We start from the raw sequence: 15,094 nt of genomic DNA on the forward strand, positions 1-15,094 counted from the left end.
GTTGGTCTTGATTCTAGTTGTTTGAGTTATGATGGTTTCATATCCCTGCTTTTGGGAAGCCACATACCATTACATGTGTAACTTGTGTGGCATTCTCCACCCAAAGGGTATCTATGATCAGATCTCATTCTAATATCAACAGGAGGGAGTCATTTGTTTCCACTGGGATTCTTCCTGTGTTAAGCACAGAAAAACTCATTCAGCCTTGTTCCAGCAATTTTATTACATAAGCAATAAAAGGCAATTTCTTGGCTTACGTAACTGAAAAGTTCAGAGGTAGAAATGGCTTTGGCCAAGACGTAATCTGGTAGTTTGACGGTGCCACAAAAGATCTGATTTCTTTCCATTTTTCTACTCTGCCCTCCAGTGGTGTCGTGTCCATTCTTACATGGTACCAAATGTTAGGAGCAACAACATGGCTATGTTTCTTTTGACTACCAGTGAGAATGAAGAGAGAGCGAGAGAGGGAGAGAGAGAAGAGCTCTTTCTCAGCATTGCTTTGGACCAGCCTAAGTCACTTGACTATCCCTAACCAATCACTGTAGCCAGGGAAATTAAAGGCTTAGTCATATTTATGTAAATTCACATGTTTTGTTCAGAACTATGTAGATCCCCAAGCAGGAGTCAGTAAGGCCTGGGATGCAAGAGAGAGGAAATGGATGCTGGGAAGCTATTAACAAAGGGATTTGTAAGATGAATGTTGAATTTTATCAAAATGCCATCTTGGCATTTCTTGAGATGATCACGTATTGATTTTTCTTTTACTGGTTATAGCGAGTTACGTAGGTAGATACCCTAATCTTGAATTATGGGGAGAAAAAGTACTTAGCTATGCCCTGTGGAAGTAACTGAGGTCCTGGGGGCATCAGCTGGTTTCCTTTTTTCCTTTTTCCAGCTCTGATTCAGACTTCTCTGCCTCTGTTCAGCCCTGTGATACTGGTGTCTCCAGAACTCTGTCTTTCGTCTCCTGCTCTTAGTGATGGCGTAGTTTCATCTGCCCCTCCTCTCTGCTGGTATCTCTGTCTCTGAGCTTCCTACTCATGGATCCTGCAGCATGGCAAGCTGGATGTCCGAGAGGCATCTCAAACTCTGCATGTCCCCCCTTAACTCATCATCCCCCGTAAGCATACCTGACCTCCTGGATTCTTTACAGCCTCACCCAGTTGCTCAGACCAAATCCTCACACTTCCATTTCTTTCTCTTCCTTGCCCACATAAGTCTCAGTTGATTCTATGACCATATTGGGCTCTAATTCATCCTCTTATCTGTATCTCCTACCGCTGCCTCTAATGCAGGTGCTCGTCATCTCTTATCTACACCAGTGGTTCTCCAGCCTTAGCGGCGTCCCATCAGCTGGAGAGCCAGTCAATACACACATTGCTGCGTCCGGAGCTTATGGTTCAGCAGGTCTACAGTGGGCCTGAGATTTGCCATTTCTAGTAAGTCCCAGATGAAGCTGGTGGTTCCAGGACTATACTTTGAGAACCATTGGGCTAGACCGTCACAGAAGCTCCTTTCTGATCTCTGGCTTTCCAGTCCTAAGCCCCTTAATCTATGAACTTCAACCAGAGGGATTCAGCTAAATATTAATGCAACATACTAAAACTTTGTCACCTTTCTCAGCACATTAAGACCATGACCCCTTGACCTAGCTCCTTCCACCCTCTCCAACCTCAGTTTCGCCCCTCCACAGACCACTGCTTTGCTTTTCTTTAACATGCCTCATAGCGTTCCCAGGGGCCTGAAATGCCCCTTACAATGGTTTTCACCTGACTAGGTCCCACTCCTCCTTCATCATTGAGGTCTGTTGTGATTTTCTTAGAAGCTTGCCTGAATTCCCAGATGAAGCTAAATGCATCTTGCATGGGTTCTCATAGCACCCTGTAGGTCCTTCTGGCTTATTACTTACCACCATTATTGAACTGATTGCAGAGCGCTGCGCTCTCTGATGATGGTATTTTAATGCCTTGAGTGCTACAAGGTGAGAGCCCGAGACTCACCAGAATGAGCACGTGGGCAGAGCTTTAGAACAAGAATAAAAGGGAGCTTCTCACTCTCCTTCCTCTCTTACTTGAGAGTGGAGTTTTTCAGTCTTTTTTCCGGCCAAGGGAAGAGGAAGATGTGAGGATCCAAGATAGACTGTAAGTTTGAGCTACTTTTTTAAGGAAATGTACTTTGGCTAAGTCGAAAGTGGTCTTTGGGGATTTAATCGTGTGTGTGTGTGTATGTGTGCACGCGTGTGCATGCTTTGGAGTTTTTCTTGTTTTTTACTCCACCAGTGGACACATTTATTCCATACCCCTTTCTAAATCTCTGGGTTTCTGGGGGAAAGGAGAGTGCTGCTGTAGGGGCCCTTCCTCAGCTCAGCCACGTCCCCCTGAAGACGCTGCTTCCACCTTTATGGTGTTCCGTTGTCCTTGTCTCTGAATCTTAAAAATATTTTCGGAAAAGAAGAAATAAGACTGTGGGTGCTGTCCCGTTGACTTCTTACTTAAGCCCCAGTGGAACAAGAGGGCCAGGGTACGGTGGGGACTTGACTGGCCATAATCTTAGGTAGAGGAGGGGTCACAGGGCCCTTGGGATACAATCTCAGGGCGGCTGTCTTGCTTGCTGACTAATAATTGTGTTGCAGTTTTAATCGTGTAGTGTCTCACTTAAGTCTTACATTTTTAGGATATGAATTGTACTTTTTATGAATAACTGTTTAGAAGTAATTCTACCAAATAAGTCAAACTGTTCTTCAAAAAAGCGGGCATTTGTATTTTGTGAGTGACTTCTCATGAATTACTTAATTTTAAGATTTTATTTATGTATTTCACAGAGGGAGAGAGAGTACAAGCTGGGGGAGCGGCAGGCAGAGGGAGGAGAAGCAGACTCCCCACTGAGCAGGGAGCCCGATGCAGGACTAGATCCCAGGACCCCGGGATCATGACCTGAGCCGAAGGCAGACGCTTAACTGAGCCACACAGGCGCCCCTGAGTTACTTAACTTTAAATGGGATTTTGTCTTAAATTGGGAATCAGCTTGACACTGATTCTTTAATCCCGATGTCCACGTGATCCATGGACTCAGGGACTGATGGTTGCGCTTTATACCAGTATGAGTGGCCCTGACACACCAGAGTCAGGAAAGTACATGTGGTTGAATTTTTGATGCAATACTAGGTGTTGTGGAAAAAATAGTTGTTTCGGGGTCACCGGGGCCCTAGTGTGAGATTGTCCTGGAGCTGAGCAGGGGAGACATTTTGCTATTGGCTCTCTAAGGCAACTCTAGCTTACCAATGACAGAATTTAGGACAGAGGCAGTATGGATAATTGAAACCCACAGGAAATCTCAAACTCATTTTTAGCGGATGGTTTCTGTTCCCTTGCCCATCCGATCTGTTTACCAGAACTGCTGACCATGTAGCAGAATTGACTGATTGGAATATCATCCCCCTTCACTTTCTCTTGCCTTCATTTAACGTTCACGAGAAGGCATGCAGCAGGCTGGAAGAGTGTCAGAAATGCTTGGGTTTTTCCACAGTCTGGGTAACTGCCTCCTGAATAATTAGAGATCCACTGTGCTTAGTTCGTCCTCTGTTACGCAATGTAATTGTAAATGCTTGAAGCCATCCGGCAGCTTTATTATCAGTAATATCCCTAATAAAAGGAAGGAAGTTTGTTGAGGGATGTCACATTTTGCGGTTCCCTTTAAATTCCTCTGCTTTCCATGTCAGACTCTGGGTTTGACCTCTGGGATCTGGGAATAGTGTTATGCTTATAAACACTCAACCTGGTGATACTGGCACAATGGTTAAGTCTATGAACGGTGATGCCTTGGTTCTTGGACTGCACGTATAATGTGAAACCTTTTGACATAATTCTAATATGAGTGCAGTTAGGGTTTTTTGTTTTCCTCCAAAGCCGATTTTCCGTAAGGCTTCTTTGCACTCACCTTTTTTGGGTACTCACCCATTTCGTGGGTTGTGTTCTTGATCATTTTTTTTTCTTTTCATTTTAACATCTAATTGGTATCAGGCAGAGTTCTTTGCCCTTGGCAATAGATGAAGCTACTATACCATTTAAATAATTTCTTTCATCTGATTCGTGTGTTGTGGTGGATGCCTCCCCCATTAGACTATGCTGGCCATGTTTTCTGTGTTAGGATCTGATGGTATCCAGGTGTCTTAGCATTGATTTTTTATTTTTTTATTTTATTTTTTTACCCCCTCAGTGCTAACCTGAGGATGGCCTCAATGTCCTCTGTCCTTTCTCACTGCAGTGTTTGCCGGGCACAGTGTGGTAGGTGATCGTCTTTTCCACTTAGTTGAGATAGCATGTTCCCTGTTGACAAAGAACAGCCTTGTTAACCAGGGACTGGGGAATGGAGGTGAGGGCATGGGCAGGGGGCATTGTAAGACCGAGTGCTGGGAAGTCCATCACTGTCTCATCTTGTGCATGAGGCCCTGTCTCCCTCTTTGACAGCCATGTTGGCTGTGGCGTAGACTGTCCATACTGATGTCCCCACTTCATTTGCCCTATGCTCATTATTTTTCAGCCAGAGCGTTCATTTAATTATAAATCATTTTAAAAGTTTCGTAGCATCTTAAGACTTTTCTAGAACAAATCAAAATGTAAGTGAACATATAAATAAGAGCATGGCCTTCTAAGTAAGTTGGGTCTGGGCTTAAATCTCAACTCGAGCCCCTTGGGTGAAGTGCTTAACTGTGATGGAGCTTTAAGTCTCCCCTTCTCCCCCCCACCAAGAGTTTTTATTTTAGAGAGGGAGGGAGTGCAAGCTTGGGCGAGGGGCAGAAGGAAAGTCCCAAGAAGACCCCCGCGCTGAGCACAGAGCCCAACAGGGCTCAGTCTAACAACCCATGAGATTATGACCTAAACAAAAACAGAGTTGGACACTTAACTGACTGTGCCCCCAGGCACCCAGAGATTTAAATTCTTCAGCGGTTAAAGAAGTGCGGTTGCTGTGACCATTACATGAGCTGGTGCTTGGGGGGATTCAGAAGCCCCTTCATAATGAAGCAAGGTACAGTTATTTTGAGCAAGGACCCCTGAGTCCCAGCCCACTTTTCTAGGATTTCGTTTTATTGAGTTTCAAGGAAATTTTATCCATATTCTGAGGAATTTTAAACACACTACCTTATTTTACCAAATAAAGATTTTATAGTAGGAAAGAAATGTACATGTTGGCTATTTGTCTAGTGGTTACTGCTCAGTTAATGTTAACTCAAAAATAGAAAAGACTTTTCTAGTAAAACGAAATACATTATACATTTACTTTGCAGTATTTAAGATAGACAACAAATGAGAAAAAATAATTCCATAAACACCTATGTAGTCAATACTCACTGCTTTAAAAAAAAAAAAAAAAAAAACCCTGTTCAACCACTGTTGAAGCCCCTGGCAGTTCCTTCCCTACATAAATCCCCCTTTCCTTTCCACCAGTGGGACCTCTTGCCTTAACTGGGAATTTTTAAGCTTTTCTCTGTACTGTTAAAATATTCCTAAACTATCTTCAGTTATTTGTTGTGGTATTCATTTTTGAGAGAGAAAGAGCATGAGTGCGGCAGGGAGAGAGGGGCAGAGGGGGAAGGAGGAGCAGACTCCCCACTGAGCAGGAAGCCTGACTGGGGGGAGGGGGGGAACTCCATACCAGGACCCTGAGATCATGATTTGAGCCAAAGGCAGATGCTTAACTGACTGAGCCACCGAGGCTGCCCTCTATTCAGTAGTTTAAATCATTTAAAACTTTCAGGGGTGTTCTAAGGTCTGTATTTTTCCAAATCTTTTTTTTCCTTGAGGCTTGTGAGATGCATCCATTTTGAATGGGTAGCTCTTAGTTGATATATTTTCATAGTATAATGTAATGCATTGGACAGATATTCCTCAAAATAGTTTTTCTGGTGATGGATGCTCATGGATTGTGGATTAGGCTGTCTCCAATTTTTTGTTAAAAATTTGCTCCAAATACTTTTGTAAATGCCTCCTTGTATACCACAGAGAAACCCGCAGAAATCACATAGGAGTTGGATTGTAGGATACACGCTTCTTCATCTTTACTAGAAATCCCCAAAATATTTTTCAAAGTGGCTGAACCAATTCACACACCCACCAACAATGAATGAGTTCCTATGGGTCAACCTTCTGGCCCATGACACTGTTTAACTTAATTCTATCATTCTGTTGCTTTTAATAAATGGCTGGGTGTGACATAGTATCTCATTGCAATTGAAAATTATTTTCCTGATTACTGAAGATTGAGCATCTTTTCATGCTTTAATTTCCTTCTCTGAGTTTACGTTTCCTGTCTTCTGCTGAACTTTCTTTTTGGTTGTCTTTTCACTGATGGTTTTAGGCGTTTTTATTAAGTTCTGCTTACTAATACTTGATTGTTTCCTGAATTTTAGATCTTCTGTCTCTTGAGCTCTCCGTTGTTTTTTATTGGAGTGTTTTATGCTTTTGGTTAATTTTTTGTTTAATAGAAGTTTTAAGTTTCAGAGTCAAGTTGTTCTCTTTTATGGTAGTCTATTTTGATGAGTAGTTATCTGTAGGTTGGTATTTGTGATGAAACCTCATGTTGCAAATGAATGTACTATACTAATAGGAAGTAACAGAGCACAAAACACGGTACATCTGTCACCCACTGGGGGTATCTGATGCCTATGAGTAATCTTCCATACATATGTTTGTAACAGACTTAAAAACAATTTTTTTTTGATACTAATTTAGAGATACTGATTTGGGGAAATCAGCAAATGTGAAGGAGTGTATCTTTCTCTTGCCTAAGTAATCGTGAGATTTTGGAGGGGAGTATCTGGGTGGATTTTGGTGCCCTTCACAAGGTAAGTGCTCAGGTGACATTTGTTGAATAAATTAATGAAGTAATTGAGTTTGCTGTTGACAACAGACCTGTCTGCTCAGAATAGACCGGTGTTCTCAACCCCAGTTGCACCTGTGATTTAAAAATGCTGATGCCTGGGCCTCATCGTTAGAGTTTCTGATGCTTGTGGTTTGAAGTAGGAGCCAGGCATTGATGCATTTAGTAAGTCCCAGGTACTTGGAACAGGGAGCACAGGCTGAGAAGGTCTCTGAGCGAACTGGCAGCAGGAAGGGGAGGGGAGTGTCAGAACCACTCTTGGGCACTGAAAGGTCTGGGGCAGTTGAGTTGACAGGAGGTTGTCTAGGGTGGCCAAAAGCAAAACGAGGGGAGGGCTGGAGGCTGGTGTGACAGCAGAGCCTGCTGCCAGAGCCCTGAGGCTGACAAAGAGACAGAAGGAAGCGTGCTAGATAGGCTGAGGGCAGGGGGCCTGCGGAGGGCAGACCAGGGCGTGGTGGGGGTGTGCGGCCTCCTAGTCAGGGCTGGTGCCTTTGGGACTGAAAGCCAGAGGGCTGACATGGGCCTATTAAAAAGGCAAAAGTAGGGGCCCCTGGGTGGCTCAGTTAAGCATCAGACTCCTGATTTCGGCTCGGGTCATGATCTCTGGGCTGTGAGATTGAGCGTGGCATAGGGCTCTGCACTCAGCAGGGAGTCTGCTTCAGATTCTCTCTCCTTCTCCCTCTGCACCCCCATACCTGCTTGCATGTGCACACGCACTCAAAAAAAAAAAAAAGGGGGTGGGGGTTGGCAAGCCAAAGTCAAACACAACCTTTGCTTGCTCAGAGGAATAAAGAATTTTGGCCTGACCATTAATGGAGGGTGGGCAGGGGACACCTTGAGAGAATTAAATACTAAAGTCAGAGCCAACCGGGCAGCAGGCAGAGTTGATTAAGGTATTTAAAAATGCCTGCTCCTGAGCCCGCAGCTGAAGCCTTTTGTGATTGCCGTGATCTTCACCGTGCAGTCGTCCTTCCCCCTTGCCCTGAGCTGTGCGTGTATACACACCTGTGTGAATGCTCCCGTCTGCGGCAGCTGGGGAGGATGGGATTCCAAACAGGAAGTCCCTGAAGTGGGAAGAGTCAGACTTGGAGCTTGTTTTTTGGAAGGCCGAAGTCCGCCACGGTGGCCCTGACACAGGTACAGACACACACCTTACTTTTTGCTGCTTAATCCTAGTGGCAGCCCCGTCAGCAGTAGTGCAGAGGACCAGGGCCTGCGCAGGGACTGCTGGGTACCGGATCATCTGGCGAAATCAGAATGAAGCCCAGAACCTCAGGGAAGAAAGCGGTCAGAGTTCTCTGAATTCTAGAGCGTAACCGAAGAACATTGCACTGGGTGTGCTGGGAGGAACATCAGGTCTCAGTTCTTGACTCTGTTGCTTAAAACCCATGTGATTTTAGGCAGTTGAATTCCGTTGCAGAGGCTGGGGATGAAATTGTGAGGAGGACTGACGCTACGTCCTCAGGAAACTGGGTCTTGCCAAGGAGGAGGAGGCTTAAATGAGTGATAAAGTCGGTAGCTCTGCCGTAGAGGAGGGCGCTGAGCAGAGCCGTTAGGGGTGCCTTGGTGCAGCTGGGTTCGGCCAGCCCGCAGAGAGTGGGGGGGCCGTGAGCGGCCGCTGGAAGGGGCAGTAAGCTGGGCCGGGCAGAGGGGTTAGCAAGGGCTCTCCCAGGTTCGCTGCTTTTCTTCTGGACTTCTCCCTTCCTGTTTGAGGGAAGCTCTAACACCCCGAGTCCAGGCTCTCTAGCAAAATTCCTGAAGCTGGAAATACCCAGAGGTGTGGCAGTCACCGGCAGGAAGTGTGGTGCCAAGACCGGCAGACGAGCCTCTGCTACCTGGACTTCTTTCCCGATGATCTTTCATCCGCCTGACCCGCACCAGTTTTCATCCTGGACTTTCCTCTCCATTTAAATGAGGCCAAGCTGTGTGGGGGTTTTGGTCACTGTCTTCTTGTTTCTTGTGACATTTTCCCCACTCGATTTCACTGCTCTAGTTCCTACTCATAGCAGTGTCTGCTTTGTTTTTGCTTAATCTGTTCTTAACTATCCAGAAAGTAGATAAACCAGATGTTGATTTTTTTTTTTTAATGCCCTAAGTCCTAAATTGGATCCTGTTAGTTTTCCACTCAGAAACCCACAGTGTGGTTTGTGCCTACAGGAAAGAAAGCGGGGCAGGGGGGAGATGGCACATAGCTCCCAAGATGCGCTGAGGGACTGCCCCCAGTCCTCCCAGTCTTCACTTTCTCTGCCATTGTACCTTCGTATTTTTGCCTCCATGCCTTTGCTTCTGTTGTTTCTTATGTCTGGAATTTCTTCCCCCAGGCCAGTCTCTTGTTCTTCATGACCTGTTTGCCTTAATGGAGACTTCCTTGATCTCCCTACCTTGAAAACCAGATATACTCTCTCCCTTCTCCCATCTTTAAAGTTTGAGGGAAAATATCTATCAACCAGAATTGTGTATTTCATTAAACTATCAAAAGTGAAGGGTAGACGTTCATAGACCAAAAAATACTCAATGAGTCTGCCACTCATAGACCCTTTTCACTCAGAATGAAAAGATACGGTCCCAGTTGCACACTGAGGGATCTATGTTGCTAGCTTGAGATTAACTAAAGTGAAGGTATTTATGCCAGAGAATCAGCAAATGCTACAAAATAAGACTTTTCCCTAGAGAGCCAACTCACCTGAATGTGAATTGGTGACCCTGCTGCGGTATACGTGTGTTTCCCTGTATACAGGTGTGTACGTGTGAATGTCTGACACACTGGAAAGATGGGACAGTTAAAACTGCACTGTCAGTCGGCAGTCCTTCCTCGCTGGGCTGTTGGGGAAAGCTGTGTGGTCAGAGTGGCTAGGAAGTGTGTCTCTGCTCATTCCTGTCCCATCCTCCTCTCCCCCTGGGCACTGGAATTAGGTTATCTATGACCCCATCCTTTCCTTCTGTGACCTTGACCAACTTCTTTACTTCCTGGAATCAGAGCTCATCCACTCACTGGGGATTTGTGCGTCTGCAGTTGCTCAAAGTTCACTCTTTGAAGCAGAGACTCTTGGCTTGGTTCCAGAGACATCAGTAAATGGTCTCCTGTTCTTGTTCATGAATACTCTTTCATGGATTGATGACATGTAGGCGGTCGGCTCCTGTGTCAGAAACCCAGCTCTGCAGGAGGCTGCTCCTGTGAGCGGACCTGCTACAGCGTGGCCTCTGCTGGTCACTGCCTCATGCCAGCCCGCGGAGCCGGCAAGGAGAAGTGCCACCAGTCTGTTGAGATAGTTGGCCTCTCCTGAACATGGAAGCCAAGGTCAGATGAATGGGAGCTCAGCCTAAGAAGGATGAGGGAAGCGCAGAGATAGGAAGCTAGGTGTAGGTCAGGAGTAAAGGAGCTAGTGAACGGAGGCCCCAAGCTGGGTGGTGGAGGTGGAGGGTGTGACCTGGGAGGTGGCACAGTGAAGCGGGCTTGGGAGGAAGTGGGTAGAGTCGGGAGAGGCAGGGGTCTTGGAGAAGGTTGACCAAACTTGCAGTACTGTCTCCTGGGCTCTGCCTCCAGTGGCAGCTTCCTGCTGAGCTGGGTCAGGCAGGGGTTAAAGGACTGGCTGCAAGCAGGGGGCTCATGATTGTGAAAAAGGATGTAGTGTCTTGGCTGTTGAGCAGGAAAAGGGTATGTTCTAGGACAGGTGTCACTTTGAAATTTCCATGCTGTCACTCAGTGGCCATTGCCTGTCTCCTACTAAGGTCACTCCTGTGAAAGTGCCTATCACAGTCCCTGGGCAAAAGCAGGGGGCATGAGGAGTGTTCACAGGATCCTCAGATGTTCTCCTGGCTAAGTTTAAAAAGGCCTATGTAACCACTACCCTTTGGCTCCCTTCAATTTCCCACCGCCTTAGAGCGAAGTGGGGCCATGTGACTACCTGCAGCCAGTGGGTGAGGGGAAGTACTGTGTGTAACTTTCAGGCTGAGGTTTTAAAAACCCATGCTTGAGTCTCCTGTGACTTTCCCCTTGGCTTTGTCTTGGCCTGGACCTCTAAGTAAGCACAAGGAGGAATTGCTTTGGAAAGTCACCTGGAACCATAGTGAATTTTGTATGAATAAAAAAATCTTTGGGGCGCCTGGGTGGCACAGCGGTTAAGCGTCTGCCTTCAGCTCAGGGTGTGATCCCGGCGTTGTGGGATCGAGCCCCACATCAGGCTCCTCTGCTGTGAGCCTGCTTCTTCCTCTCCCACTCCCCCTGCTTGTGTTCCCTCTCTTGCTGGCTGTCTCTATCTCTGTCAAATGGATAAATAAAATCTTTAATAAAAAAAAAATCTTTATGTTATTAGGCCACTGAGATTTGGGGTCTCTTTGATCCCACAGTATAATTGAGCCTATTCTAATTCAGAGCTAAAATAATGACATGAATTTTGAGATTTAAATGAGAAAATATATGTTAAGATTCTACCGCAGTATCTAACCTGTGATAGAAGTTTTAACATGTCAGTTTTTCACCATCTTCCCAACTCTGGGCCTGTTTCCTTATTAGCTCAAAAATTAAAAAAGAGTAATATTTACATCCTAAAAATAAGAAAAGTACCTGAAAAATTTTACCACATACCAATGAGGTAATAAACTTCAGGGTTTTTTCTTCCCCCTTCTTCTGAATTGTGATCAGAAGCGATTCGGAAGGTATTTCTCCTCCCATCAGAGCTCCTCTTCCTCTTTCTTCAGAGCTTCACAGTTCCTGGGAAGCTAACATGCTGAGCTTCCTTGATAGTTCCAACAAAAGGTCATGTTTTCTAAAGACATAAAATGCATGACAAAAACTGCTCATCGTTGAAGAGATTTCCCAGTGTTGTCAACAATGCAAGGACGTTATTTCAGAATTACTCCAAATTAGTCATTATTTCCTTACATATAAGGAAAATGGAATTGACTTCCTTTTTAATGTTGGTAATAAAGACCCATAAATGCTGCCTTTCAGGGCTTTTATCCCACCAAGAGACCTACATAAAAAGTGACTCGACCTTGGTCCTGTCTAAATTCAGTTACATAAAAAACTGAAATACAGTAGGATCCTATGGGCCTAAATGGATAGGAGGCAATAATGAGAATTATTTTCTTTAAGAGAATCCAACCATTTGTGTGCCAATAGTCATTACACTGTTTCACGGTATTTGTTTTAGAGAGATTTCATCAGGAAAGTATTGTGAGCTCTCAATCAACACGAACACACACACACCAAGTACCTATATAATTACTTTGTGCACATCTTGGTTATTTACGAAGTTAGACAGAAAAGTAGTGGTTAAGAGTGAATTGTTTTTTGGGTGGTCTGTGCCCTTCTAGCAGGGATCCTTCCCCCTGTCCCTTAGCCTTCCAAAGTGAGTCACTTTTTATTTTATTCCTTTTAAACTTTATACTACATATTTCATTGATTTTTTTTTTGTTGTTGTTTTTCCTTCCCCTGGATGACCCCTTGGGGAGCCAGTTTTGCTGGAGAAAACCTATAGCCTTACTGGACGGGATTTAGGTGTGTGGTGGGTGCAGTGAACCCAAGAGCGATCACAGGGACCATGAAAAGATGCCCTAGATAATCAGTCAACTTGATCTTACTGTATCAAATTGGTTTCACTTCTTAATTATGAACTTTTTAGTAAAATTCTGGCAGTTACACTGCTTTTGCAGGACCATGTCTGTTTCAGAGAAATAAACACTGTAGTAGAGCCGGGGTGCTCGTTGGGGTGCTGAGTGCCGGTGACACAGGAGGCAGGTACTGCTGGTTTTTCTGTGGAATCATTCTTGAGGCTGTGCTTATGTGCTGGGTGCTGGTGTCAGCAAGAACACTTGGCTGGATATGGTTTTGTTTGAAGGAAAGAAGCATAGGATCACGTGTTCTTCTGCCTGAAGACAGCAGTAAAACACTGAAAGAACTCGTCACTGGTCCACGGGCTCAGGGACTCCAGGCCCCAAGTCGGTATGAATTGTGCCAGGCCTCCTAAAAGGGCCCACTGTCTGGAGGCTGCCTCACCCAGCAGAGCCCAGCACAGAAGACCAATAGCCTCTGCTGAGCAGTCACTGGAGGACTTGAGTTGTATGCTGTCTGGGTTGGTCAGAGGCAGAGCCCCCAGCATCATGGCCTCGCGCAGTGAAGCCAGGGTTGAGGGATTAACCTAAAAGAGGAAAAAAATGTCATCCATTCAGTCATGTTTTGGAGAAGATTCACACCATGCCCACCAGGAATTAAGCACAGAGAAAAGGGAAGAAAGGAGAAAGGGAAATTTTTAGTTTTCAAAATCGTAACTTGAAGTTCTGCTTTTGTTCACTGATAAATGCCTCCTCTGGCCCTTGACTCATTCTTGAGTTACCTCCAGTCCTGTGACTTTCTATGCTTGCTGAAGGTGTACCGTCTGACTGACAGGGGCCAAACTCGTGTGTAGAACGCAGGATAAGCTTCCAAGTGGTGCAAACTGACTGCTTCCTCTTGGAGAAAAACAAAATTAGATCCTTGAAGGTGAGGTCAAGAGCCTCCATAGAGTTACCTAGTAAGAGTCACTTCTAGAAATCCAAACTAAGCTATTACTGACAAATATTTGTTCTGTGCTCGGAGCTGAAGGCAGTTAGATGCTGTTGGCCACTGAACACCTAAGCTCATTCCTGGACTGAGTCGTGGGGCACGGTTGGCCTCTGCAGTCATGGTATGGGCTTGCTCGGATTATTGGAGGAAGTGCAATTCAAATGACTTTATTCATGGTAAACATGGGTATGCCTCATACAAAAGCATGAAGATAAGAAAATTAAGTAAATAGAAGAGCAGCTCTTCACATGTTTTAGCTTTCACATTTGAGAAAAAGCTTTACTGGGGATGTTTGAATAAAAACTGTCTAGCACGGTGCTGAACACATAGTAGGTGTGCAGAAAGTAATGATGGGTTTTTCTCCCATAAAGCAGTACTTGCTTATTATAAAAATCCATGTACTCGAAGTAAAAACAACCTGAAATCCACTACTTAGTATTGGCTATCCTCCAGGACATTTTCAATGCATATAAATGTATGTATTCTTACCCGAAACCAGGATCATGCTGTATGTGTTTTATAAACGGTCTCTGTGTCAGTAAGTTGGATCCTTGTAGTTCATGTCTGCAAAGCAGCGTCATGTAGTATGCTAAGCAAGGAAGAACCGGTCAGTTCTTGTAGTTCGACGTGGCACATCTCACGTGGTGTCGTTTCTTTAGCAGGTCTCATCTGCGGAGGTGCGCATTGGGCCCATGAGACTGACACAGGATCCTATTCAGGTAGGCCTGCGTTATGCGTGGGGCTTTGTTTCGGGAGCACGTGGTTAGAGGAGCACCCTCGGAGGGGCGCTGTCCGTACTCCAGCAGGTAGCCAGCCTTGCCCCTGCGAACCCGCCTGTGCGTACAGAACTCCTGTGTACCGATGCCTCTGTGGAAATGCTTGTTTCTGTTAATGCCATGCTTGACGAATCAAACTGTTTCCTTGAGGACTTAAACATTGACTTGTCGTGAGCATAAATACAGTAGGTAGGGTGCGTGGTTGGGAGGGAGAGCAACTCTTGCACCAGAAAACTGGTCTACTCCACACCCTGCAGTAGCTGGAGAGTGAAGAAGCTGTGGGTGGCAGACGGCAGGGCACTTGCCACGAGCCACGGTTGGATGTGAACCTTGGCTCTTCCAGCCAGGTGACAAAGCTGTGGGATCTCGCTTGTATTGCTTGACTTCTCCACCCAGTGTCCTGTCGGTAAAGTAGAGATAATTGCCCTCTCGCTTGGGGAATGATGGGTTAAATGAAATTGTATTAAGTGCCCAGGAGACTGCTTGGCAGTGGACCGTCTCTGTAATGACAACTGCTGTTGGCTGGGTCAAAAAGATGACAGGAGACTCCCCCTTCTTGTCCCCTGTGACTTGAGCCAGGCAGTGGTCTAGACTCTGTAACACGGAGGGGGCTGGCTCTAGGAAGAGAAGGCTGGGTGCCTGTGGGATTCACCTCACTGTAATAATGGCAGCAACTTGACAATTGTCCTCTCTACAGCCCTCAGCATCCAATGGCCCCTTCAGAGAAACAGGCCTGGAGGGGTTTGTACCCTTTTAAGTGAAAAGTGATTATTGTTAAATCCCTGTTGCATACCCATCTTCCTGATGGGCCTGTATCAGTGAGCCTTCTCCCTGTAAAAAGGTAGCTTGTTAACACCTGGAAGCATGTCTTGTACTTGGGAAAAGTGAATATGCAGAA

The 15,094-nt window shown here is 45.5% G+C and overlaps 1 protein-coding gene across 5 annotated transcripts in view; it reads left to right on the top strand.

Annotated features, from left to right (window-relative positions):
- Nucleotides 1-15,094, top strand: part of PDE8B (phosphodiesterase 8B) — a 330,881-nt gene that overhangs the window by 195,041 nt on the left and 120,746 nt on the right. For 3 of the 5 annotated variants that reach the window (XM_044384105.3, XM_044384106.3, XM_026498742.4), the window contains one exon: nucleotides 14,080-14,139. In XM_044384105.3, coding sequence (XP_044240040.1) covers nucleotides 14,080-14,139 — 60 coding nt within the window. The remainder of the gene's footprint in view (nucleotides 1-14,079; nucleotides 14,140-15,094) is intronic. The other 2 variants (XM_044384108.3, XM_048220867.2) reach the window with 1 other exon arrangement.

The sequence above is a fragment of the Ursus arctos genome, unplaced genomic scaffold (genome assembly GCF_023065955.2).
Source record: "Ursus arctos isolate Adak ecotype North America unplaced genomic scaffold, UrsArc2.0 scaffold_5, whole genome shotgun sequence".
NCBI classification, from domain to species: domain Eukaryota; kingdom Metazoa; phylum Chordata; class Mammalia; order Carnivora; family Ursidae; genus Ursus; species Ursus arctos.